This window comes from Drosophila arizonae, chromosome X (genome assembly GCF_054131065.1).
Source record: "Drosophila arizonae isolate 15081-1271.41 chromosome X, UAZ_ARI_1.0, whole genome shotgun sequence".
Classification (NCBI taxonomy): domain Eukaryota; kingdom Metazoa; phylum Arthropoda; class Insecta; order Diptera; family Drosophilidae; genus Drosophila; species Drosophila arizonae.
The window spans coordinates 2,144,072-2,170,281 of NC_142927.1; the positions used below are offsets into that span (position 1 = coordinate 2,144,072).

At 43.5% G+C, this 26,210-nt stretch overlaps 2 protein-coding genes and 2 long non-coding RNA genes across 4 annotated transcripts; 1 reads left to right on the forward strand and 3 right to left on the reverse strand.

Moving 5' to 3' along the window:
• Positions 1 to 3,761: 3,761 nt before the first annotated feature.
• Positions 3,762 to 8,272, reverse strand: LOC108620250 (uncharacterized). Its single transcript, XM_089473996.1, has 12 exons — positions 7,462 to 8,272; positions 7,139 to 7,387; positions 6,931 to 7,083; positions 6,671 to 6,868; positions 6,404 to 6,616; positions 6,128 to 6,346; positions 5,812 to 6,063; positions 5,269 to 5,745; positions 4,959 to 5,204; positions 4,651 to 4,896; positions 4,438 to 4,590; positions 3,762 to 4,376 (listed from the first exon to the last, which is right to left on the reverse strand). The coding sequence occupies exons 1-12, from the start codon at positions 8,162 to 8,164 to the stop codon at positions 3,958 to 3,960; spliced, it is 3,528 nt and encodes a 1,175-aa protein (XP_089330122.1). The 5' UTR covers positions 8,165 to 8,272; the 3' UTR covers positions 3,762 to 3,957.
• A 916-nt stretch (positions 8,273 to 9,188) lies between these two features.
• LOC108618654 (uncharacterized) lies at positions 9,189 to 9,795 on the forward strand. The gene has a single exon (XM_018014745.2). It carries the CDS (start codon positions 9,280 to 9,282, stop codon positions 9,742 to 9,744), a length of 465 nt encoding a protein of 154 aa, XP_017870234.1. The 5' UTR covers positions 9,189 to 9,279; the 3' UTR covers positions 9,745 to 9,795.
• Positions 9,796 to 19,774: 9,979 nt separating this feature from the next.
• On the reverse strand, positions 19,775 to 20,357 carry LOC108618833 (uncharacterized). Its single transcript, XR_001916178.2, has 3 exons — positions 20,076 to 20,357; positions 19,938 to 20,012; positions 19,775 to 19,880 (listed from the first exon to the last, which is right to left on the reverse strand). It is a non-coding gene; the product is annotated as an uncharacterized LOC108618833 (long non-coding RNA).
• A 3,533-nt stretch (positions 20,358 to 23,890) lies between these two features.
• On the reverse strand, positions 23,891 to 24,817 carry LOC149267788 (uncharacterized). The gene is made up of 3 exons (XR_016271072.1): positions 24,613 to 24,817; positions 24,264 to 24,500; positions 23,891 to 24,209 (listed from the first exon to the last, which is right to left on the reverse strand). It is a non-coding gene; the product is annotated as an uncharacterized LOC149267788 (long non-coding RNA).
• Between the last annotated feature and the right edge of the window lie 1,393 nt (positions 24,818 to 26,210).

The window sequence follows — 26,210 nt, forward strand, 5'->3', positions numbered from 1 at the left end:
CCAAATTTTGCTAAGCAAATGCGTGTCATGCCCTGAAGGGGGTTGATGATGAGGTTGTTTATGTGCTGACTCCTGCTACCAGCAGACGACGAGCAGGCGTTGCCAGACATGTACAAATTATAATGCACATGTGTAAGTGTGTGTGTGTGTGTGTGTGTGTGTGTGTGTGTGTGTGTGTGTGTGTGTGTGTGTGTCTGCGTGTGTGTTGAATAGTTGATACAATTGATGATTTGTACATAGGACTAGAGATGGCTGCAGTTGAGCAAGCACAAAAGGTCATGAACTCAAGCAACTAGAGAGAAAGACAAAGAGAGAGTGAGAGAGAGAGAGAGAGAGAGAGAGAGAAACTTGAGCTTATCTTAAGACTTGTAAATGTTCGCTTTGAAACTGCTGAGTCATTACATATGTGAGCAGTAGCCATGAGTGGGTGACTGTGGTGCCAAAGTGGGACAGCCTTAACTCATCCACAACGACAACAACAACAACGACAACAACAACGCTGACATTAACACGTACATCCTGTGCTAAATATTTTCAACAGGATTTGCAGAAAAATAAAAGTGAGATGTGAGAAGCGAGAGGCGAGAGGCGGGAAGCGAAGGGCGTGAAGCGAGGGGCGGGAAGCGAGGGGCGTAGTACTTAGTAGACACAGGCGAGACACGGGCAACGAGCAGAATACGCATTAGCACTGCATTTAAAAAACATTTGTGGTTTTTATGCTTAATCATCATCAAGCTGATGATGATGCTGATGATCATTGTTGGGATTCCCAGCACGCTTGTATATATTAATAAAAATGCATTAGTTCACATTTATTTTGGACATAAAACGTGTTGGAGCAAGCAACAAGCGCGACCCCTCCTTCGCCTCCCGTGGGGCAGTTTGACTTCGTTGAGCAGAAGCAAAAACAAAAACCAAAAAAAAAAAAAAAAAAAAAAAAGAAAAACAAAAGCGCTGCAGATTTGTAGCGTAGTAGCACCACCGCAACCACCAAACCGTAAGCCATCGCTCCACTCATTTAAAGCTTAGAGACTTTTACTTTTACAGCGAACGTTTGAAAGCAAAATAATGTACATGACAACAGACGCGGCCGACATCCCTTAGCCCTTAGCCCTTAGCCCTTAGCCCTCAGCGGGGACAGCGTAACTAGTGTCATGTGGGCAGGCCAACCCACAGTGGGCCGCCCAGCCACCGATGCGACGACCTGGGCACTTTCGCTCTCGCTCGCTCGTAAATTTTAGATATTCGTAGCACGTGCAAATTATGTACAATAATAAAGAAAATAAAAATAGAAATAGAAATAGAAATAAAAGCAGACAGAGATGGCGGGCAGTGAAACAACAGCGGAGCGAAAGTGAAAGCCAGCCAGAGACTACTCCAGCTGGATAGATAGCCAGATAGCTGGATAGATGTAGATGTAGATGTAGATGTAGTACAACCTGAGCCCCAGATGCGGGCGATACAAATCCAACCAAAAAACGGAAAAACGAAAAAATAAAACAGGGTCAGGCAGACAGACAGTCGCACCGGGGGACAGGGTCAGGGGGCAGGGGGCAGGGGCATAGTAGCGGAACTCGTCTGGCTGTCTGACAAGTACATAAACATGTCTGCGCCTAAAAGTCTGTTGCATTTTATATGCCTAGCCCCCCACCCCATCAGCCCAACAACAACCCGAGCTGAAACTGAAACAAGAAAAAATATTGATTTATTCAAGAAACATTTTTCAAGCAAGCGAATGTTTTGCTCTTAATAAATTTGCAGACTTATTTTTTTGCCTTTTCAGATAGTTCTTTAACTCGAGGCAAACTTTGTAAGGCATACGGAATATTCCTGCTCTCCCCCTCTCTCTCTGTCTCTTTGAGTGTATAATGGCATTTGAAGTGGGTATGAATTTCATATATCTTATATTGTTTTCATTGTTTGCTAGTGCTGATAGTAATGGAAATATAAATGAATTTCATAATTATAATTATAATAATCACAATGACAAGTTAGGATGTTCTAATCACGATTGCTCTACTAGGAGATACCCTGAAAAGAAAAAGAGCTGATATTTCTATTCATTCTACGGTTCTTTTAGGCACACGTACATTGCGTACAAAGGGCACGCCCCCTCATCTAAAATCCATAAATGACTAACTTGTGTTCATCAAATGTACACAGTAAATCTGAAATCTCTAGATCTAATATTTAGTATGCAAATTGCGCATAAAAAAAAAAAAAGAAATACATTCATCGATTATTCTCGATAAAAAGAAATGGGATGATTTATCGACAAAATATCTCTAATAATCTCTAATAAATAAAGATCAAGGCCATATGGGCCTGCGGCCGTTCCGGGACGTTCGGCGGGGACAATTACGTGTCAGATCGGGACACCAGAATATTAATACCAAAAAAGGGACATATCCCGGTATTCCAGGACGAATGGCAGCCCTAATCATGACAGTAGTTAATTTTCTATAAATTTGTTTCACAATATTATTTTGCCCTTAAATTCCGTTAGTCGCTTTCTATGGCAATAAAATTATAAACTTTCCAGCTAAAGCATATTTAAATTTCCATCTTTAAGCAAAGTACTTATAATTTTGTTTTCCTTTTGCTTCCTAAGACTCAGAAAGCTAGCAGGTATTCATTAGGAGTTTACCCACATACCATCTGGAACGAATTGTCTCCCAGAGGTGTCGCATAATATTTAACACCCAGTGAAGTTCACGCTTATCGCTTATCATTAGCAACTTGGCAACATTCAGCATCCGGCATCATCATCCTGGGCAACCGAGCCCCCACACTGCGAAAGAGCGAGAGAGAGAGAGAGAGAGAGAGAGAGAGAGAGAGAGAGAGAGAGAGAGAGAGAGAGAAGTGCCATAAGCTGTTGGTCTAAAATTTATAATTGTGCTCCATATTTTGTATTTCCGTATTTATGTTACGTATTTCCGCCCCGTGTTTGTTTCACGTTTCAGAACCATAACAAATTATCTCAGGTCATCAATTATGGGTGCGACACGGGCAGCTCAAGAATCAGCTCCGTTTTGTACTGTTTGGCTCTGTACATTTTTCAGTACTTTGTTTTTTGTTCTCTTGTTCTTTCTTGTGTTTGCCTCGGTTTTTTGGTTGTTCGGGCAACTTTGCTGATATTTTTATTGCTTTCATTATGATTTCATGTGGCGTGAGCACGTTCTACATTCCAATTCGTGTAGGCGAGCGGGCGGGTCTGTCGAGTGGGTCTGTTGGCGGGGAGCGGGGTCCGAGGCAACCACCAACTTTTCCGTATTGAGTCAGCGCTGACGCCCATTTGTCTAACCGAGTACTCGAGGCGCTTCACTTGGCTCTTGGGTGTTAATAATGTTATCTTTTATTTATGCCGAGTTGCTTTCTGGCTCCCACCCTCCATTTGTTTGGCCCCAGTCCTGGCCTAGTCCCCGCCTGCCCCTCTCACACGCTGTTTAAACTTTTTCGTTTTGAATGTAATTGCATTTTGTTTACCTTTATACCATTGTACCTTGTACTTTCTAACAGCTGGGAAGAGGCACACCCACTTCCCCAACGAGTGCAGAGTGGCCTATAGCTGAGGCCAGCTTGTAGCTCAGTCCACATCTACAGGGCATCTTTGAGTCCATCACAGTTTGATGCTCATTCATTTTGTGTCACTTCATGGGGGATTTTATAAATATGCTTCTCAAATTTAAAAGTGTCTCGCGCCTTGACGAAGCCCAACAACACGACTGCCTTAGCCCCCCCCAACCCAGTTGAGAAACTTTTCATTTTGTAATAAATAATTCAGTTGTCTTTTAATACATCAAACACATTAAACAAGTTCACTTAGAAAGTAGGCAAAATAAATAAATAGGTGCATGCTATGCGATATAAATAGGAGGGGCGCACGGATGCCTCGCTTAGCCCATTTTAGAAGCAGCTCACGTAAGGCCCGGAGCGAATCCTTTGGGCTGCGCTGCCTTAGGGGCTGTGGACGTATGAGCCGCCGCAGTTTTTGTAGCACAGGTAACTGGGGCGATAGCGCCATCTGCGGCAGTAGCGGCGATAACAGTTGTTGGGGTTGGGGGTAGGGGGGCTGGGCGTGGGTGGATTAGGGGTGGGAGGCGCGGGTGTGGGTGGGAAGGGTGTTGGGGGATAAGGTGTGGGAGGCTGCGGAGTCGGTGGCTGCGGAGTTGGTGGCTGTGGAGTCGGTGGTTGTGGAGTTGGTGGCTGCGGAGTTGGTGGCTCAGGTGTGGGTGGCTCGGGTGTGACAGGACAATCGTTGCCCACACTACCAATGACGCTATTCAGGGCTTGCAAATTGACCAACGCATCCAAGTTGAGATTCAGCAGCGTGACAATAGTATTCCGATTGCCTTCCACGACGTTCTCCGGTCCAGCTGTAATCAATTTCAAGTTAAAGTTTTCGCTTCAGCCACGATCTTTCGTCATGTTACTCACTGTTCAGCTCGTTGTCGAGCTTGTTGGCATTGCAGGCAGCGCTGCTGCCTCTGATCGAGTTCAGCAGATCAATCTTAGCCAGTGCCGATGCATCCAAGTTCACCAGCTTCAAGATCGTCGTATCGTTAGCCATCACAATTTGCTTGGGACCCCCTGCAAAAGGCGGTCAGTGCTTAGCCATGGCGCAGCTGAAAATGCAGCCTCTTCACTTACGGTTGACGGTGTTGGAGAAGTCATTGGCCACATTGGTTGCAGTCACGCCATCCTTATCCCAGATGTTCATGAGTAGATTTCCATCTCGATCGACCACCTGAACAATGTCGTCACGAGGAATATTGCCGCCAGTTACAGTTCCCACAACGGTGTTCAGCACATTGGCGCCGATTCCAGCTACCAAGTCAAGGTCCACTCCCTTTATGACCGTATTGCCACTTCCAGTAATCACGTTCTTTGGGCCCGCTGTTAAGCACGAATTCGGAAATTAAAACGGATCAGCTTTGATGTCTGCCGAGTGCACTTACTTGTGATGGTGTTGCCACCTTTGTTTGCAATGTTTTGGCCCGAACCGCCACCCAAAAGACCTCCGACAACACCGCCAACACCGCCAGCACCGCCAGCACCACCAGCACCGCCAGCACCTCCAGAACCGCCTGTGACTGTGCCCACAACAGAGTTGAGCAAATTAACACCCACTCCGGCGGCAATATCACCATCGACTCCAGTGATGAATGTGTTGCCATCGCCTCTAACCACATTTTTGGCACCCTCTGTTGATGGTATAAAATGTAGATTAGACGAGGTAGACTTTACATTTGCGTCGCATACACTCACTTGTGATGGTATTACCGCCTTGGTTGGCCACATTTCGGCCAGAGGATCCACCGGCACCGCCACCACCCAAGAGACCTCCGGTTGCGCCGCCCACCAGACCGCCAGCGCCTCCACCACCACCCAAGAGACCTCCGGTAGCGCCGCCCACCAGACCGCCAGCGCCTCCACCACCAGTGACACCACCCAAAACGCCTTTAGTGACACCACCCAAAAGCCCGCCAGTGACACCGCCCAAAAGTCCGCCAGTGACACCGCCCAGGGTACCGGTAACACCGCCTAACAGACCACCGACACCACCAGCGGCTGGGCTACCAGCACCAGGAGAGCCTCCAGCGCCTCCAGCGCCTCCAGCGCCTCCGCCTGTCACAGTGCCCACAACACTATTGAGCACATTGGCATCAACTCCCGCCAAAACATCCGCATCCACTGCTTTGATGATAGTATTGCCGCTTCCAGTGACAATGTTCTTAGGACCCGCTGATAAATAGAGAAGGAAGCAAAGATAGAAGGCAAGATCTACACCTAACACACTTCAAAACTCACTTGTGATGGTATTACCACCCTTGTTGGCAATATTTTGAGGGCTCGAGCGAGCTCCAGTGACGCCGCCTAAGAGACCGCCAACACCACCAGCAGCACCGCCGGCACCGCCGGCACCACCAGCACCGCCTGAACCGCCTGTGACTGTGCCCACAACAGAGTTGAGCAAATTAGCACCAACTCCAGCAGCAATATCACCATCGACTCCAGTGATGAACGTGTTGCCATCGCCTCTAACCACATTCTTAGGACCCTCTGTTGATGACAGAGAAAGCTGATCAGATGAGGCTAACTTCACACTTGTGGGGGATGCACTTACTTGTGATGGTATTACCGCCCTTGTTGGCAATATTGCCAGAGATCGCCTGGGAGGCTGCTGAGAGTGAGGAACCGGCTGCGCTGCCACCTGTACCCTGGTTGCCTGTAACCGTTCCAACCCTGTTGGTCAGCACATTGGCATCCACGGCCGCAGGCACATCGAGACCCACAAGTTGGCCAAAGAAATTGTTATTTCCACTAACGATATTTTTGGGACCAGCTGGAAATGTAAATAATATTGAAGAAACTCCCTTAGACAAACGGGTGGGGCACCTACAAGTGATCGTGTTGCCACCTAGGTTGGCAATATTCCGAGGGATAGAGCTGCCGGAGGAAAGTAGAGATGAGACGGGATTGCCACCGGCACCAGAGCCAGTCACTGTACCCACAGTGTTGGTCAGGATGTTGGCACCCACAGCCGCAGGGACATTAGCATCCACCAGTTGTCCAAAGAAGTTGTTATCTCCGGTGACAACGTTTCTGGGACCAGCTGGAAAAGGGAAAGGGTTAAGTGGGGGAACAAAATGAGTGGAAAAATGCATACTTGATATCGCGTTGCCTGCCTGGTTGGCAATATTTCGAGACAGCGCGCTGACTGGGCTAGCGGCACCTCCGGCACCGGAGCCTGTCACCGTACCGACGGTATTGGTCAAGACATTGGCATCCACAGCGGCGGGAATATTGGCATCGACAAGTTGTCCAAAGAAATTGTTATTTCCGCTGATAATATTCTTGGCACCAGCTGAAAGGAGTAGAGGATCATTGACAGGGAGACCAATTAGATTGCTTTCGGACCACACTCACTTGTAATCGAGTTGCCTCCTTGATTGGCAATATTCAGAGGCAGCGAGCCGCCCAGCAGGCCGCCAACAACAGGAAGAGAGCCACTGGAACGCTTGGCGGTGGGTGCGTCCTTGCCAAGGGGTACATCAGGATTAACCAAGTTCGCCGATTGCTCTGCAACGATCAATGACTACAGTGACAAATCAGTTCTCAGCTGGTGCTAGCTTACGTATCAGCGTGTTGGAGGTTGTGGGCAGCGAGCGATCGAGTGCGGTCATTAGACCCATGATAATGACCTTTGCTACGCCCATGTCCAGCAGACGAACAATCCAACTGTCTGGCGTGGCCGCACAGAAGCCGCTCTTGTTACCATTCGCAATAGACGTCAAGCTGTCGGTTAGGGAAATAATTAGCGTGCTAAATCCGTTGATCTGCAGCACGTTGACGCCCGAATCCTTGCTGTCGTCCTTGGGACCCACTAAAGGTTGAGGGGAAGGGAAATTGAAAGTTAGAATCGACTGGACTCTTTGCCCTCTAGCAGTCGCAACTTACTCTCAACCAGATTCTGCACAATTCGCTGAGTCTCGACGGTGGAGGCGCCGCACACTTGGAGCAGGGTGCTCAATATGGCGCTCAGCTCGGATACGCTGCGTTGCTGCAGGAAATTGACAATCGATTCGCGGTCGCCTTTGATGTTGGCCGCTTTGTCCGCCTGCTGGAGGGCTGTGCGCGTGCTGCGACTGCCCAGCATGGGTAGGTCGGAAGCCTTGACGGATGTCGTGCTCTTGATGATCTGCACCACTTGCTTCTGCGAGCACTCGATGCTGTTGAAGGAGCAGAGGGCCAGGAAGGATTTCAGACTGAGCGTCAGGCTGTTTTTATCCGTCGACCTCTTGATGTCCTTGATGACGCGATCACAGCTGCCGCTCGCACTGCTGCCAATCAGCACATCGATGATCACATCCATGCCCACCTGCAGGAGCACAGCACCGGCCTGCAGCTCCGTCGCTTCCATGTCGCGCAGGGACTTGACCGTCGCTTCTTGGGAGTCCGATAGCTTGATGCCTCGCGCCTGCATGCTGGCCACAAGCAGATCAGCCAGGTCCTTCGCCGCCAGTCGTCCGATATTCCCAGCTCTTCTAGCCGCTGCCGACGACGCTGTGGTTGGAGCCGCTGTTGAGGTCGTGGTTGGCTTCGCCTCGAACGGTATGAGGAAGCCGGTAGATAGAATCAGAAAGAGCTGAAGGCGCCACATATTGCTGTCCTTGTCCACTTGCACTTTTCACTTTGTCTGCACAGATTTCTCAGAAGTGTGCCCAGATGATCGCAACCTGAGCGATTGATATTGATGGACAGTGGGCGAAGCGCTTTTATGGCTATGCCGGCCTCTTTGTGCTGATTTTTATCAGCTGCGCTGTGAGTAAATGCGGCTACTTGTCGCTGCTGCTGATAACGCCCCATCGGCCAGAAGACCCAAAGATAATCGTGTCGTAAGCGGTGTTGGCATGCAGCAAACGTGACCACAAATCGCCAAACACCATCGGCGTTGATGTTGACAACAGCGACTTGATTTCGCTTCGCTTGTCACATTCGCATTCTTCTCGCATTATTTGTCATCTGCGGTTTATCTGCCGCTGCGGTCCCCAAGATATCCAAGCTCCTAAAACTGTCTAGGTAAGATCTTGTGCGTCTAACTTATGTAGATCCCAAAGAAGTAGATCTTTAAACTGTATCTTTACATAGTTATATCGGAAGATTAAAATCCTATATCCTTATAAACTTATTCCTGCTTCATAAAGGTTTTTGTTTGGGATGATCTTTGGAAATACAATCAATTCTTCTCTTCTTCTTTCAGATATTGACTACATTGAACTGCTATATCATATTGGAAATAAATGCAAATGGTAGACTTATTTTAGGTTTTCCTCTCAAGTATTACTATTCTAGTGGCTCTTTCAATTGATCTTCATCGATCAATTCTCTAGCAATGCAATGGCTAATCTCTTAGCCTACGCTCGAGCCAAAGACACAAAGAGAGCGGGCGAGATAGTGAGAGAGAGCTGCATACATGTATATCTAAAATAAAAGCTCGCTCGAACTGTAGCTCAACAGCCATGAAATTAGAAGCTGACCCAGATACTGAAGCAGAGCCGCAGTTAACAATTAATCTGTTACTGCTGGTCATGCACGTGCCCAGAGCCACTGTGTGGCGTGGACAGAGCTTGGATGCTCCGATTTCCGCATAGAGATACGGAGCAGCGGAGCTTGGTATAAAATGCTTAAATCGCTAACTGTGGGCAGCCAGTTAGAAATTTGACTAACAACCCAACAGCCTAAGCATCCCAGCTGAGTCCCCCACACAGATAGCAAATGTCCGCCCTGAGCCATGATCAACGTTTCGTGCTGGTGCTGCTGATTGCCACGGCCAGCGGTGCTTGGCTCATCGCTGGCACCACGGCGCAGACCTTCACCGCAGAGGATCGCAATGCCATACAGAAGTTTATGGATGTCTTGTTGAATTTCCTCGACGCCGAGGCGGAACCATCGAATGCCACCACCACCGAGAGCCCAAATAATGCCACCACCACGGATCCGCTGGAGAGCACCACCTTGGCTAGCAATTCGACAAGCCCCGACGACGAGTCCACAACAGCGAGTAATTCGACGAGTACGGACAGTGAGCCGACGAGTGAGAGCACAACTCCAGCGACGAACGCCACGAGCGAATCAACCACCGCCATCAGCAGCACCACCCAAGTCAGTGCGGCGCCCAGGCGTATGTGCTTCAAGCGGGTCTGCTACAAGTTCGTGGGCGACAGAGGATATATTTTTTAGCTAAGCCTATCGAATGCGACGAATAAACTCGTTACTCGTTACTTCTATGAACTACTCGTTGTTCTCATTAAACTGCACCCAAATTGTATAACTCGAGCTATTTTGAGTAAAGCTAGTTAGTTGAACTCGTTACTCTGGCCAACCCTCAGTATGCCTTTAGCCTAGCTATAAATAACTCGTTACTTCAATTAACTCTCGTCATACCTACTCGTCATAGAACACAATCTAGCTGCAAGATCTGTAGTTTCCTCGATTCTCGCTCTACTTTATCTGAAATACCCAAACAATGTTTTCTTTGTGTGTTTATAAACTCACAGAAATTCGTTCGTTTAACACAATCCCTCATGCTTGGCCATGAGAATTTGTTTGTTTCATTACTGTCAAAGCTGTCAAAAGTTTCAAGACTCTGAAACAATATTTATTTGCTGTATTTAAAGCTACTTATTCTATCAATAGCCAGCAGACGAAAAGGGAAGGAGGCTGAGGGACTCGTTACATTGAAGTTAGCTCGTTACATGAACAGCGCTGTGAATGGCTTTTGCACTTGCCGCCGACTATAAATGATTGAAGGCTTTTTAAAGACAAAGCCAATTTGCAAAACGCCATCGAAACATGATTCAGCAATAAATGGCAAACAAAGCGCCAAGTTTGCTGTCAGAAGTTTGTTGCTGTTGCCAATCCCAAAACGAATTATTTCAATTAAAAGTTTTGGGTGCACAGTTCTTAATACTGTCAACTTGGTCGTTTATGTGCCCAAGTCTTAATTGTCCCAGCAATACGTACCATAATTCTCTGTAAACAGAGCGAGAGCCAAAACAGAGTGAGAGTGAGAGCGAGAGCGACAGTGTGAGTGAGACACAGGCACATGTTGACCAACAAACTGACAAATAAAGCCCATGGGCGAAAGCTTTGTGGCTTCTCAATGAGTTGTAAACAAATGAAATTTTATTCGTTAAAAGATTTTCGGAATATATTGTGCAAATAGTTGACGCCAACGTTGATGCGGCGCCTGCCAAAGAGAATTCTATAAATTTGCACCCGCCCCCGCCCCCAGTCAGACCTAAACGTAATGTGAAATGGCTGTTTGCCAGTCGACGTGTGTTTGTGCGTGTGTGTGTGTGTGTGTCTGTCGTACGCAATTGCCCACATAAGTAATTGCAAGCCAAACATTTAAAGCTAGGGAAATTCAATGGGTGAGTAAGCCAGCTCAATTAAAGCGGTATGTAACGAGTGGCTTAAACTAGAAAATCTTTTATAAAACAATTAAATGGAAATAGGAATAATTAATAACATCACCAAGCGAAACGAAATATGATTATGAAAAATTGCTCATCCAAGAAATAACAAAGAGAAGATCAACGAGTATATTTGTTTGTCAGACAAAAGTAACGAGTTCAGAAGGATAGTCAATTTTATTTATTTATTCATGTCTGTACTGTATGGCAATTTAGGACTTGTTTTAGTTGAAGCTACTAAAAGAAAGAAACTAAATAAATGTAATTAGCTGTAGCGAGAAAGAAAAGACTAGTGTGCAGTAAAAGAAAAAGTGGATTCCAATGATATTAATATGTTAGATATCATATTTTTATATAAAAACAGTAATAGCGAGTAAAGAGCGTAAAGAAACGTGCAAATGTAAATATATATATTAATATCGAGCAGCGAATAGCGAATAGCGAGTAATGAGTAGTGAGTAGCGAGTAGCGAAATTGCGAAATTGCGAATAGCGAGTAGCGAGTAGAGAGTAACGAGTAACGAGTAGCGAATAGCGAGTAATGAGTAGTGAGTAGCGTGTAACGAAATTTCGAAATTGCGAATAGCGAGTAGCGAGTAGCGAGTAGAGAGTAACGAGTAACGAGTAGCGAATAGCGAGTAGCGAGTAGTGAGTAACGAGTAGCGAATATTGAGTAGCGAATAGCGAATAGCGCGTAATTAGTAGTGAGTAGTGAGTAGCGAAATTGCGAAATTGCGAATAGCGAGTAGCGAGTAGCGAGTAACGAGTAGCGCGTATTGAGTAGCGAGTAACGAGTAGCGAATAGCGAGTAGCGAGTAGCGAGTAGCGAGTAGTGAGTAGCGAGTAACGAGTAACGAGTAGCGAATAGCGAATAGCGAATAGCGAATAGCGAGTAGCGAATAGCGAGTAGCGAATACCATCTGTCACTCGTCAGTGTTGCGATTGGAGGGTAAAGAGTGAGAAAAGGTTTTATGATAAAACTTTTATCAAAATGATACCCTATATCTATATATATTTAGAAGCAGCAACGAGCAATGAGCTCCAATTGAGCCATGACTTACGCATTTATCTACACGCATGGCCATCGCTAAATAGCTCTATCTGTACATACAAATCTTATCGCAATTGTTAATTGGAATATTTCAATTGTAGCGAATGCCGCATTTCTAACGAATAGTTATGACAAGCGGTGCGATGCAGGGCGGGGCACGTGAAAGCTTGTTATCTCGGCTCTGATGAGCCCAAATGTCAACTTATTAAGGGACAATTTTTGACTCATGTCCTTTGCGTGGCACGTGGCTGGGCTATTTAATTACTATCAGCTTATTGTTATTACTGTCCCATATGCGTCGACGACAACTTAACGAACTTATCACACACTGCTGGAGCGAGTGCGTCGGATTAGCCGATGGGTCGGTTCGCGTCGCATCGCGTGAAGTACTTTAAATTAGTTTCGTTGCATCAACAATGCAGCAAGAGACAAAGGACAACCCCCTCGCTGCGGCTACGCAATCAGAAACCAAATCAACCCCGCCCCGCCCTACAGTCGAGGGCCACGTGTCAGCCCGGCCAGGGGCTGGGGCTGCGGGGGTTGGGCTGGGAATTTTGGGGCACATTAGATGAGGCGACGCCGTCGTTTGTTTGTGGTCGCAGGAAGCGCGCTCAAAAAATATCCAATTACAATTTAATTAAGTTGCTTTTAATGTGGCGTTGCTAGTTCACAATTTTCCACAAATATTGTGAGCTATTCTAGTTAGTGTTGCATACTTTTGGGCTGATCGATTGAGAGCTATTCATGTTGCATACGCTGCGACGGCGAAGGGAAAGCCATAGAGACGGTTTGACTGTGTAACAATTTAAAGCGAAGCGCTACGAAGATGGATGGGCTACATAGAAATCTAGCAACTCCTCTGGACCGGCGGGGAATGATGTTAGCCCTAAATACTATAGCACAGCATAGATGGACTAGATCGAAGATATATGCTTATACTGGTATACTAATTAAGATTAAGTCTGAAGTGAATTGTCTAGTTTAATATAGTAAATAAAAAAATAGTCTGAATAGCAATTGATATCTATAATATTATCAATTTCAAACTGTATAAGAAGGAAGAGGAAATCTATAAATATTATATAGATACCTGGACTGTACGAGCTCCGTCACCCTCGTCTCATCTCATCTGAGAGTCTAAGTTGTCTTGAGTTGATATATGGAGGCTTTGTAGGAAGTACCATGGGTCAACAGTTACAGGGTATCTCAATGGCATTGCATATGCTGAGCTCCCATATCTCTGTGCAGCTATATCAACTCTGCATGCTACGATATGTACATAGAATTGAAGAACCATCCGCGCAACAGCTCACCAATCAAGCACAACCAGCTGAGCAACCCATTTGGGCTACTCCCATAGGGTATATGACAAGCCATTTTATGTAATCTCTGCAGATGCTTACAAAATATATAATATTTTAACAGTTGAGTGTATAAGTATACGACGAAGAGGGCTGTCTCCTGTCCCTGTCTCTCGCTTCCAATTGAGCCCTTTGGATGGCTATCGGATATTTACGATTTCACACACACACACACAAACACGCACGCATTTTCGCATCCTTTCGCAAGGCGCTGCAAATTTAATCATTTTCGTTGTGGCTGCTGCGTTTTATGAGAGCACGCGCTGCCGTCGTTCCCATACGCTGGAAGTATTGAGCGTGTATCAATAGGGTATATCGATGGCATGTTGATAATGTAATGTACAACATATAATAGATTGCAAAACAAAGTGGCATTCAGACTTTAATTAGGGTGAGCTGATGAAACATTTATAAAAGGATAGTTCAAGTGCCTCGCACAGGGTATTCGCTAGTCGTATACAATTGACTACAGCTCACTTTATGACTGTCTATGAAGTGTAAAGAGTGCACTGATTTTCTTCTACGTTCCTCTCGATGTCTGCTATTCTGTCTAAAACTGCAAAGCTAAAGATTTGAACAAATATTCAACTTTAAATTGAGATACGCCTGGATGATATATTCCCTGAGGTTTGTTCCCACAAATATATAATCGATCGCTCGAATCTAGATTAGGAATAAAATACATACATATGCTACTTGAGGGCGTGGCTAAATGGAAAATTCTATAACCTGTTAAGTCATCGAGCTCTTTCAGAATTGCTCCACTGTACCTCCTATAAATGCTATATTTCAGTCTATGGGGCACGAGAAGAGCTGTTTTCCGTCAACTGGGCGAGCATGATGCAGTCAGTAGCGCCGCTTGGCAATGTTCCAGGATACGAGCATATAAAAAAGAAAGACATTATTTTGGCCAACAAATGAGCCGCATCATTATCGGCAACAGCATCGATGACATGACCAACACAGAGTGTTGTCAGCCGTTGCTGTTGTTATTGTCCAACACTTTTTGTGAGTATTGGGCAGTGCTTACATATATTTTTACTGCGCAGCGTTTAAGTTTTATGAGCTGCTCAGCGTGTGGACCCGAAGCATAACGACAGCAACAGCTGCTGCCAAACAAGACAATCTCTCCCACACACACACACACTCTCTCTCCCTCTCTCTCACTCACTTCTGTCCATCTGTACTTGAAATTTTGGTTTGCATGGCTGAAGGCGCTTTCGAGTTGCACTTGAGACAGACGCAGCTTGTTTTTTGGTCTATGGCACAGTCAAGTGCCACTCGAGCGACAGAAACAGACAGACACACAGAGAGAGAGAGAGAGACAGAGAGAGGTCTCTAGCGGGACCTACTCAAAACGAAAGACTCAAGCCAAAAACTTGCGCTCGATAGGAATTTATGCAAACATCGGGTCAAACTAATTGCCGAGTGCGATTCTCGTGTTATGTGTGAACAGGAACTCTTGAGTTTTCGTTACAAGGATTACAAGCTGCAAATCCACTTGGCACATGACGCGCGCCCCGCTCCTCGCACCACCTGCGTCGCATTGTTATATCACTCATCCTCCTCCTTCTCCTCCTCTACCTACGTCTTCTTCTTCTACTTCTACTACTTTGTCTTTTTTGTTCATTGTTGTCAGTGGTTGAATTTGGCGCTTCCCTTGTTTCCTTTATGTAGCTCGCCCTGCATTGTCCTTTACACGCTGCTGTAACTTAATCCGCTTAGCTCTGCTTCTCTCTCGCTCTCTCTCTCTCTCTCTCTCTCTCTCGCTCTCTTTCTCTTTATCTCCCTTTGAACACTTGTCAGCAGTTGCCCCTGGAGCGTCAGCCACATTAACAAATATCGCACACACACAAGTGTTTGATGAGTTCACAGTCGAAATTGATTGATCGATCGATCGCCACAGGATGCGGATAATGGATAGGCTAGAAGACAGCCCAATGAATAGAATTTCAAGGTACGTATATAAGGAAATGGATTGAGATATCAAGACCTCAATATATAAGTGTTAGTTACTTCACACTCACTCAAAGCTACTCGCTATATATTGTCGTGACTACTCTTTACATTGGGACATTGGCACTCGATTCGATTGATGTAACTTGGCTTTGAACACGAGGAATATCAAGTGCTAAACGTTAAACGTTACTGCTCTATTTTACATCTGAGGCCTACTCGTTGTTTCACACCCACCAAAGATTACTCAATTACTCGTTACTTTTACTACTCGTTGCTCTAAAGCTTACTCGGTATTGTATAATCTATGTTGCTGTTAGTATCATAGCAACTCCTTAGCCTATATACTCTATAGCTACTCGTGATTTTCATTAGCTACTCATTATACCAAGGTATTCGTTTCTACCATTGATCCACTACTAATACGTCCTTCCAAGCAAGTCTCAATCTCAACTATCTCCTGCTCTTAGCTTATCAATCGAAAATAGAAAATTAAACTCTACTTTAACTTTTGCTCAATAATCTACACTCTCTTATCTTTACTCTGTCCACTTTCAATATTTTGATTCCATAATTGAGTGAATTTTAATGCCATTAGTCAAAAATCTTGGGACAGCATCTGTTTTCAGTCCTTTTACATCGATTTGAATATTTCGTTTTGGCACTCGTCGCTCGTCGCTCCCACGGTCAACGGTTTTACCATATCCGATTATCGGAAACGGATGAGCACAAACTGTGAACCGACGGGAATTGGCGAGCAAACAAACAAAGGCGGGCACCGAGCATGCTAAACCAAATAGGAACTGATACCGGCGAAGCGATTGCAACTGCGTCTTAATTTCGAGCCATGAGCATTACATAATCAACAGCAAAACAACTGTTCCTTACACACACACGCTCTCTCTCCCTCTCTCTGCCTCGCTCACTGTCCTACTCTCTTCTGGGTTTTATGGCTATGACAAAGGAAAAGCCGCAACGACCCTTGAGGTAATAGAGAATAAAACAAAGCCATACCGCCGCGAATTCGCTAGAAATGCCACGCGGTAATCACAAATATTGACATTTCCTTAACATTCAAACAGAGACAGAGAGAGAGACAGCTCTCTCTCTCTCTCTCTCTGGCTGTCTGTCTGTCTGTTGGTAGGTAACCTTATACCCACTTTTGGGCTTCATTCACAATAGCCACACATTGTGCCTATCAATAAATAGCACAAAGCACTTTTTGTGCTCAGCAATTCACGATTCTCGATTCATTCCTTTATGAGTTCATTGGGTTTCCAAATTGGGCTGGTTAGAGAGCTTCGATAAAAACTATCCGATTACTTCAGCCTGCATTTCACACGCTCATCTAACGTTCCTCGCATTCTTATCATGTTTTCCAAATTGGCCTGGTCAGCTGGTTCGACATTTGTCTTCAATTAAAGATGAGTCGGGAAAATCTGTTTAAGGGAAAACTTAATATTTGGTCAGATAAAATTACAATATATATATTTTTATTCAGCGAAGTAGCTTAGAAATTGTATTAATATATGTTGTCTTCATTATATTTAGAGTAATATTATGTGTTTTTTAAACTTACTTTCCATCTATTTTTTACAGTTTTTTCCAGAACTAAGAATCGGAAAGATTTTCAAGAATAAAATAAATAAAAGATAATTTGGCGCTTAAATTTATTTAAGACAAAACCCATAAAAGGTTTCAACCACATAACAAATCAATTTCAGATTTAAGGAAACTACCTGAATTACCCTCGTAAAGGTAGAGCCATAAAATACCTTAACTACTGAGCTAAGATTTTACCTGTGAATGAGGAACGACGCCAAGCAATTAAGTAGATCTAAGGAATAAGAAGAAATTATGCTGAGAGTGATGCGAGTAGGAGAAAATAAGAAAGAGCAATCGAAAGATATACTGTAAGGCAAAGAGAGGGATAGAGAGAGCGAGATAGTAAGAGGAAGGGAAAGATAGTAGGACATAATGAGAGATATAGCAAATATGAGAGATAGATATATATAACTCCCTATATATAACTCTCTATATACATATATATATAAAGAGTTATAGAGAGATGGAATGACAAAGAGAGAGGGACAGAGAAAAAGAAAGAGGAAATCAATTAGATTGTAAGAGAAAGAAATGCGGAGAGAGAAAGTCAGATAACCTCTAACTCACAAGAGAAATTTAGAGATAGAGAGGGAGAGAGAGAAAGAGGGATAATCTCTTACAAGTGAAGAGCTATTTAGAGATAGAAAGAGAGAGAGAGGGAGACAGCGAAAGACAAAGATATACTCTTATCTATCGAGAGCTTTTTAGAGATTGAGCAAAACAGAAAGATATAGAGAACGAGATAATCTCATATTGAACGAGCTGAATGGATTAAGCCCACTCCGTCTGTCTGTCCGTCCGTCTGTCCGTATGTATGAACGCGTCGATCTCAGAAGATATAAGAGCTAGAGACTTGATTTTCTTTTAATGTCCGTAAAAAAAAAAAAATCCATCCATAAGAAAAGTTATTGAACAATTAAGTTCAAGTACATGTTGTTTCTTGTGTAAGAAGATTCGAAGAATTATTGAAATATCAGTTGCTCGAAGGCTTCAGGGGATCTCGTACTCGAGCAGTCTCGACTAAAGCTTTCTTACTTGCTATGAATTATATTTTTATTCGAAAATTTACACACAATTATCAAGCTCAATAAAATCAATTTGATCAATAATATTCAAGAACTTTGGAGACACTTTAAATAATGCTGATTTGATTTTAAAAAATTCAAAATTTCCCGCCAGCAGTTAGCTTACGATTTTTCCTGCATTTGGCAGTGGGAAAAAGCCAAATCTGGCCGGTAAAAAACTAAGTTGGCAGCCCTGCATCTTATCAAAAATTTTTTGTTTTCTGGGCCAAATTAATTTCAAGGAATTAAGCCAACAACAAAAAATATTTCGCAACTATTCGCGGCCCTCATGAATCCGAAATGCGGACTATCATATTACTGTGAAATGGCGTAGAGCACAACAAAATGAAGAGCTTCATCGTCGTCCACATGTCGACCACAACAAAGAGACCTGCTGTCGCAGCTCCTGTCGCCGCTTGGGGAGTTGTGTGTAATCTAGACTCGCTCAGCGCCGCAGCTATTCAAGAGCTAATAATTATAACAGAAGTGCCCGGGCAGCCTGCCGCCTGTTGTGGCATCCAATCCTCGCCCCGCGACGCCCCCTCGCCGGGCCAACCATATAATGTGTTTAATGGCGCCGCATTATCCACACATTGCCTGGCCGGCTGGCCACGGCCGAAGCTGAAGCCGAAGCCTTAAATTTGCACAGTTCGTCCTTTGGGCCAGCAGAAATTACTTTGTTTAATTTTTGTTTTTTTTTTCCTGTGTCTCTTATACGCATGGATGTGTGCGTGTGTGCCTGGGTCTATGTGTGTTTGTTCTTGCTTCAAAGCAGCATTGTTAAGCCGCACCACATGCAGACATACTTTGTGTCTGACCACATGGCATAATGAGTCTGTGTGTCCTGCCTGCACAGGACATGCGACTAAAACCAGCTCAGGTGTGCGTAGGTGTATGTGTGTGGGTGCATAGGTATCTACGTGGGTCGCTGGACACCAGGATATTTGCGGTTGTGCAACAAAAATAACCCATTCGTTTGTCCGACTGACTGCAAAATTTGAATGCTCTTGAATGTCCTTTGTGTAACATTAACACTCGATTGATTTTTTGATTGACCATCAACACGATTGCCACTTCAAATGTCCACACCTAGGAGGGCTATAGATTTGTATAAGAATAGATAGATCGACTATTCAATCGATTATTACTTGCCCTTCTATTGATCAATCTTGAATCAACCCTTCTACCAATAGTCAAAGTTGTATCAGTCAATTATTCAATCTTTGTCAATCAATCTAAAATCTAAAATCAATCACGTAATACACAATTTCTTCACCAGTTACAATCACTGCTATGATCTGCAGTCAATCACTGACCCCAGTTAACGCATCACGTCAATCTAATGGCTCAGTATTTACTCAATCGTTACTCAAACCTAACCAGTTACTGCAAGTCAATATTTGATAGTCAATCGCTACACGTCAGTCACTATATGCCATGTCAATCTCTACATTAGCCCCATTCAATCCTTAGTCCATTACAAGCAAGCGATGTTCAATCAACTGCCAGTTAATCTATGATAGTCAATTGCTGTTGGTCAATCAGCCTTCGGGTCGATCTTTACTTTGGTCCCATTAAGTCAGTCAATCAGTCATCAGTCAAACAACGACAGACCACCGCCACAAGCGTTAGTCAAGCACTGTCAATCGTTCACAGCGACGAACCTCTTCAATCATGATTGCAATCCGTTCTCTCACAAGATTACTGAAAACACGTGTAATTTTTTTTGTTTTTTTTTTTATTTGATGCATTCCAAAGATAAACAGATAATTTTAACACCAATTGCTGCACAATTGCATTTCCAAATGTGGTCTTTACCGGAATTTACGAAAACTATTTGTACATCTTGAAATTTGTGATTGATTCTGTGGAGGAAGGTACGATTAATAGAAGTACAAATGGGGGAAGCGACGTAAACGTACCCCATACGTGTGATACGACTGTTTGTTCCGTGTGATACGTCCTTTTGTATTTATGTATGTGTTGCATGCCATGCCCTATGAGAGGGAGGACGACATTCTTAATAGAGTAACACTTAGTGGATGGATCAAAATACTTACGCCCAACAAATGATTGCAGAAAATATATAAAAATATATATCTTCATTTTTTTCATTTTTTTTTTTTTTTTTTTTTTTTTTTTTTTTTTTTTTTTTTTTGTATGCCTCGACAACTTCACTTTTAGCTTACAAACTAAGTAGAAAAAAAAAACAACAATAAAACGAAAAAAACGAAAAATACTTTGAATTTTGAGAAAATTTTACGAAAATAAAATAAATAAAAAAATGAGAAAATAAAACTGATGTAGCCTTGTGTAAATGCCGTGTAGAACTGAGCTCGAAACATATTCCATTTTCCCATCTGAATGTGGTTGACAGTTGGGACGGTGCTCGGCCTACTTGATTCGAATTGAATCCAATACGAAGCATTCACTTTCATTTTCATTGCGCCTCGATTCCGGAAAAGTCTCGAGCTCCGCTCGGATATTTGCTTTTGTTATAAATACAAACAGCTCGGGGGCTCTGAGCGAGGTAGGCGGTGGCGGGTTTGTCTTGGGTCTCGTCTCCAGTCTGGATTGGTTTTTGGTCGCATTTTGTGTGCGTGCGTGTGTATGTGTGTGTGTGTGTGTGTGTGTGTGTGTGTTTGTGTTTTTAGCCCGGTCTCAAATTGCACAAGAACAAGCAAACAGGCACAAGGACAATAAGAATGAAAACCAAACCAAGCCGGATTAGTGGTATGACGTCCCTTTTCTTTTTTCCCGGCTTTTGGACCAACGCTCGAGTCGAGCCACATTATTTGTGTGTCTGAAAAAGTTAATTAAGGGTTTCACAGTTTATGGAAAATGTCAACCGAAATATATGTATGTATGTGGAATACGGCGCAGACCAATTGCTGTCAAGGCAACCAGTCAACAGATCTACCCGCCCCGCCCCGCCCCACCCCGCTGCCGACCACTCGCACAGCCTCCCCCTGCCGCCTCGCCCCGATACACCTAACGGACATCACCCGCAGCGTTATTGTGGCCATAATTAGCTGCGGCCAAACACTAATTGTGCTCTACCTAGGCACAGCTGTGACTCCATCCAGCCATCCATCCATCCATCCATCGAATCATGGCTTCTCCCCTCTCTCCGTTTCAAATTCGGCTCTCGGCTTACAGCATTTGTAACTATTTGATGTAGCGCGTATCGCATTGCAGACACCCGCAGTGTAACTGGTACAGTCGGCCAAGTCAACTGCCAAGTGGCTGACTGTACCGGCCCTTCCGTGGGGTCGTCTATCACATCACAGTCACGCTTCAATTATGATTTTGTCTTTATTTCAATTTTCAAGAATTTGATTCGGAATATACATTTCGTGTTTTTCAATATTTTCCAATACTGTTCAGCTTCTTTTGATCTCTCTGTACCCTCGTTCTACCTCCCTAGCTCTCTCTCTCTCTCTCTCCTCCTCCTCATGCTCTAAGTCTTTATTAGTATAAGTACAAGTCCTTCTTTCATACTATCCCTGTCTCTATCTCTCTCTTTCCTTCGCACATTGCTATTCTCTCCTTTATTAGTTTAGTTTTCTTTCTCCCTCTTCAGTTTTCTTCAGATACTCTCTCTCTCTCTCTCTATCTCTATAACAGCTTCACTGAGTTTTTCTATCTGCCCGACAACTTGCTCTAGCTTCTCCCAATGTTAGCTACAACCTCTTTATTACTCTATATATAGATATTTTCTCTCTCTCTCTCTCTCTCTCTCTCTCTCTCTCTCTCTCTCTCTCTCTCTCTCTCTCTCTCCATATGTCTCATTTGCAGTCTTACACTCTCTTTATTCTAATTTGAGCTCTATTTATCTCTATCTCTCTGTATCTACCGCTTTGCTCTCACTCTGTTTATGGCCCTACCTTTGCCTCATCTGTCTTCTTTCGCAATCTCTCTCACGCCTTTTCTCTCCATTTTCCTTCGGCTTGTCTTCCTTCATCAGCTTTAATCCAATTCTGATGATACTAAATGCTTGCATGCATTTTTCATAAAAAGGGGGTTTGCCCCTTTAATTAGTTTAGCGACCATTCCAATAGCTGCCCACATAACGTAAAACCACAGCAACAACATATCCGCATCCGCAGCCGCATCCGCATTCGCATTGGCATCCATTCTGTTTTCCTTCTGTTTGGACTTCCGCTTGCTAGCCGCAAAATTAAAAATATATATATTTGATTTGTTGCCAATTGTCAACTGGAACTGCAAATGCAACTGGACATCGACATGGAACTGCGACGCGGTGAGCTGTGACCCCGTTGACCTTTTGTGTGGCGCGTGACAGTTACCCGTTTGAATTCTCTGCATCACGCCGGGTGGTCCATTGACATGCAATGCGCACGCGTTCCCTCACCCCTGTCCAAGCTATCGATCTCTCTCCCTCTCTTCCTTCTCTTCTCTTCCTCTCTCACTCTCTGTACGTCACTCTCGCCCTCATTCTCAGCCTTGATTTTAACTTCATTGCAAACCTCTTCCTCTTCCTCTGCCTTTTCCTGACCCCTAACCCCTAGCTTCTCCCTAAACCTTGGCTTCATTTCTATCAGCATCGATATCGACATTAGTCTCCGCATCGGTCACATTAGCATTAGCATTGGCATTGGCATTAGTTTTAGCTTTGCCGCTCGTAAGAGCATTAGCATTAGCATTAACATCAGCTTCAGCATTAGAAATAGCATTAGCATTGACATTAGTTTTTACCTTAACCTTTGTACGAGTATTAGCATAAGCATTAGCATTAGCATTGATATTAGCATTATCTCTCACATTCGCTTTAAATATCAGCATTAGCAATGACAATAGTGAAGCTATTAATTAAGTACTGATATCAGCGGAAAAATTAGTATTATCATTGTCATTGGCATTAGCATTGCTCTTCGCTAAAGCATTTACACGAGCATTACTATTAGCATTAGCATAGGCATTTATATTAGAGTGAGCATTGACTCACGCATTAGACTTGGCATTAGCATCAGCATCAGTCCTCTCCCTCACTTTAACATTCTCTGCCCTACATCTACCTCTAGCTCTTGCTCATCGCACCCCCTTCCTCTCCTGCGCCCTCTCCCACCGTCAGTCTCTGTTTCCATTCTCACCCTTCAGGCTTCTGGTCCCATTTGCTTTGTTTCCAAATATTTGCAGCATAATGCGTAAATGTTTTCAGTCCAAACATTGTCCAATCAACCATTCGCATTCGCACACGCATTTTGCGACTAGTTTTAAATTAAATTCGTTGTGGGCGCTGTCAATCGATTTAAAAGGGATGAAGTCCATAGGTCACATAGGTCACATAGGTCACTCAAAATAGATCGTTTGCCTTTTCGGGGCAGCAGGCTGAACAATTGCCCATTAATATAAAAATAAATGTATTTCGAATATAAAAATCCCCGTTAGAAACTTTAATTATGTTTTGCTACTCTATGAGTTCATTATTTGCCGGTTCTTTGTAAGAACTGTTGAAGGTTTCAGGGCTTCATTGTCGGACATACACATACATATACATATGTATCATGAATGCTAACTGTACGCACGTATAGCTTGATGAGGCAGTCAGTCAGTCATGCACTCAGTCAATCGGTGAGTCTTCCGAGGAATTAGACAATCAATCAGTCAATCACTCAGTTAATCAATCAATCAACTAGTCTATTCTTCAGCTAATCAATCAGCCAATCAAACTATAGTTTGGTCTATGAATCAGCTAATATAACTATCATTAACTAATATAACTATCAGGCAGTTCTTCAATCAAAAAATTGATTGAAAGTCATCAATAAAACAACTGATCTATCAATCAGTCAATCCACTGCCTATCAGCCAATCCATCAATTCACATTCGTCAAGCTGTCAATCAGTCAATCTAATCTGATGGACTGAATCATCAACCAACAAATAGTCATTTTTCCATAAATATATTCTTCCAAAAACTATTGAAATTCTCTCACATCGATAGCAATTGGAATGATTGATGAAGGTACGTTGACTCAGCTCTGAGCTCTGTTCCATCATGGATGCAAGTCCAAGTTCCAAATGGAGCATTTTGGTGCTATTTCCGTCCTGTCTTCAACATAATCCTAACTTGGGCTTTGGGTGGTCCCCTCCAGCAATTTGATAGCTCGAATCTATATCGCAATTAAGTTGGGCCAAGTCAGAACTTGATAATCGCTCGAGCATTTGACCTGCTAAGGTCGAAGGCTTAATAACTCTATAAGCAATTAGAGGGCAGCACTCACTCTATCCGCCCGTCTCTCTGTCTCTCTCACTCCTTCGCTCTGCACACAATCTCTTGTCTACCTATGACGGACAGGTTGGTTGAGCAACAGATCCAGATATATCTATATCTGGGCGCTGACTAATGATGCCAGCGAGCACAAAGTGCAAGATGAGGCGACAGCTTACTCCATTCAAGCGCAAAATGATGAATTATTGTTTTCAAATATCCACGAGAGAAACACAAAGGAAGCAGAAAACTACGAAAAAAGAATAGGGTAACAATATAAATTGATATTTAAGTATTCGCTTTATAAGTTGATTCCTTTCAATGGGCAACAGATCCTTTGACTGCTCCACGCCGAAACCCACCGAAGCCATGGGAAAACTGTTTCTAATTGATTATTACAACGGCTACAATCATTTTGTACTTGGCTAGAGCTGAGGTCAAATCAAGCCCCACTGTTTTATGGTCGAAGTCAGGTGTTGCACTTATATTAAATATATCTATACTATTTACGAGAAATATTGACTCTATTCTCTAAAGTCTCTGAGTTCGTCTGATTGACTGTTTGATTGACCGACTGAGAGGTGGATAGATTGATCACTGTGACTGATAGATAGATGAATGTGTGACTTACGGTTTAGCTGAAGAAAATGATTGATTGATTGACGGAACGTTGGACTAATTAATCGATTGATTGACTGATTTATGGATGGATTGATAGATCAATTGACCAATGAATATTTGGATTGACTGACTGATTGCCGACTAACTGACTAGCTGATATAATGATGGATTCATTGATTGATAGATTGAACAATAGTTTAATTGAACAATAATTAATAGTTTAATTGATTGATGAACTCTTTGATGGCCTGGTATACGACCTGATTGACTGACCAATTGATTGACTGACCAATTGATTGACTGACTAGTTGATTGACTGATTAAAAAGCTGATTGATGAACCGTTTTACTGCTTAATAAACTAGTTGACTTACCATAATCGTTACTTGATTGGTAGAACTAGCTAATTGATTTGCTGATTGTTTGATTGAACAAACAATTTAATAAAACCGAAGCCAAAGATAATTTAATTTACGTATCGAAATTCCATTCAGCTAAGTCAAAGTCGATTAGACGAGAAATATGAAAATTAAAAATGGCAAAGAGTGCGGAAAATCGATGAACTTGGGGTGGGGTGATGGAAGGGAGCTTTGTGCTTTTTTGAAAAATGGAAATAAAATTAACACACTTCAAATGGTTGGGCGCAATAAATAAAATGCGTTTTGCAGCAAGTGCGACATCAACGACAAAATAACAATGCAATAAATCACTTATTGGCAACAGGGTGGGGGTGGCACGAGGACGACCAAAGCAGCAGCAGGAGTCGGGGTAGGGGTAGGTGTTGCCAATTGACAGGGCTGTGGAGAAGGGCAGGGGGTTCTGCTCTCTGGTCTGCGCTGATAAATTGCCAGGCAATGCCGAAGGCAACAGCAACGAGCAGCAAGAGAAGGAGAAGGAGCTGCAGCTAGCTAAATGCAGACTGTGTAATTCGTATCTGTGAATCGCATTCGCATCTGTCAGATACGCAGTTGCATTTAGCAAATTGCCAAAAGTCGCACAAGCAGCGCATCCAATCCTAAAATCGAAATGTGGTTTTTGCATTTCTGTATATCATTCGACTAGTTAGAGCAATAGGATTGAAGACAGTGGACTAGAGTATTGACTTAATTTTTATTTATTTGATATTAAAATGTAATCTTAAATATATTTTTTATTAATAATTTATGTTTTTTTTTTTTTCAGCTATTTAATTTTTTTCCCCATGTATTCCCTTATTTGCTTAAATAAAATAAATATTTAACTTACTTTTTTCTTCAAGTCAGCAACCACTGTGCGCACGATCTGCGCTTATGTTGCTAACGTTCACCGTAAATGCATTGCTACTATATATAGCAGCATGT

Excerpts from the sequence above, each read along its gene's own strand:
- LOC108618654 (XM_018014745.2), top strand. The coding sequence starts at position 9,280 with ATGTCCGCCCTGAGCCATGATCAACGTTTCGTGCTGGTGCTGCTGATT.
- LOC108620250 (XM_089473996.1), bottom strand. The coding sequence starts at position 8,164 with ATGTGGCGCCTTCAGCTCTTTCTGATTCTATCTACCGGCTTCCTCATA. Across the intron at positions 6,347-6,403 it reads AGGTGGCAACACGATCACTT|CTGGTCCCAAAAATATCGTT; the intron begins GTAGGTGCCCCA and ends TTACATTTCCAG. Across the intron at positions 4,591-4,650 it reads CTTCTCCAACACCGTCAACC|GGGGTCCCAAGCAAATTGTG; the intron begins GTAAGTGAAGAG and ends CGCCTTTTGCAG.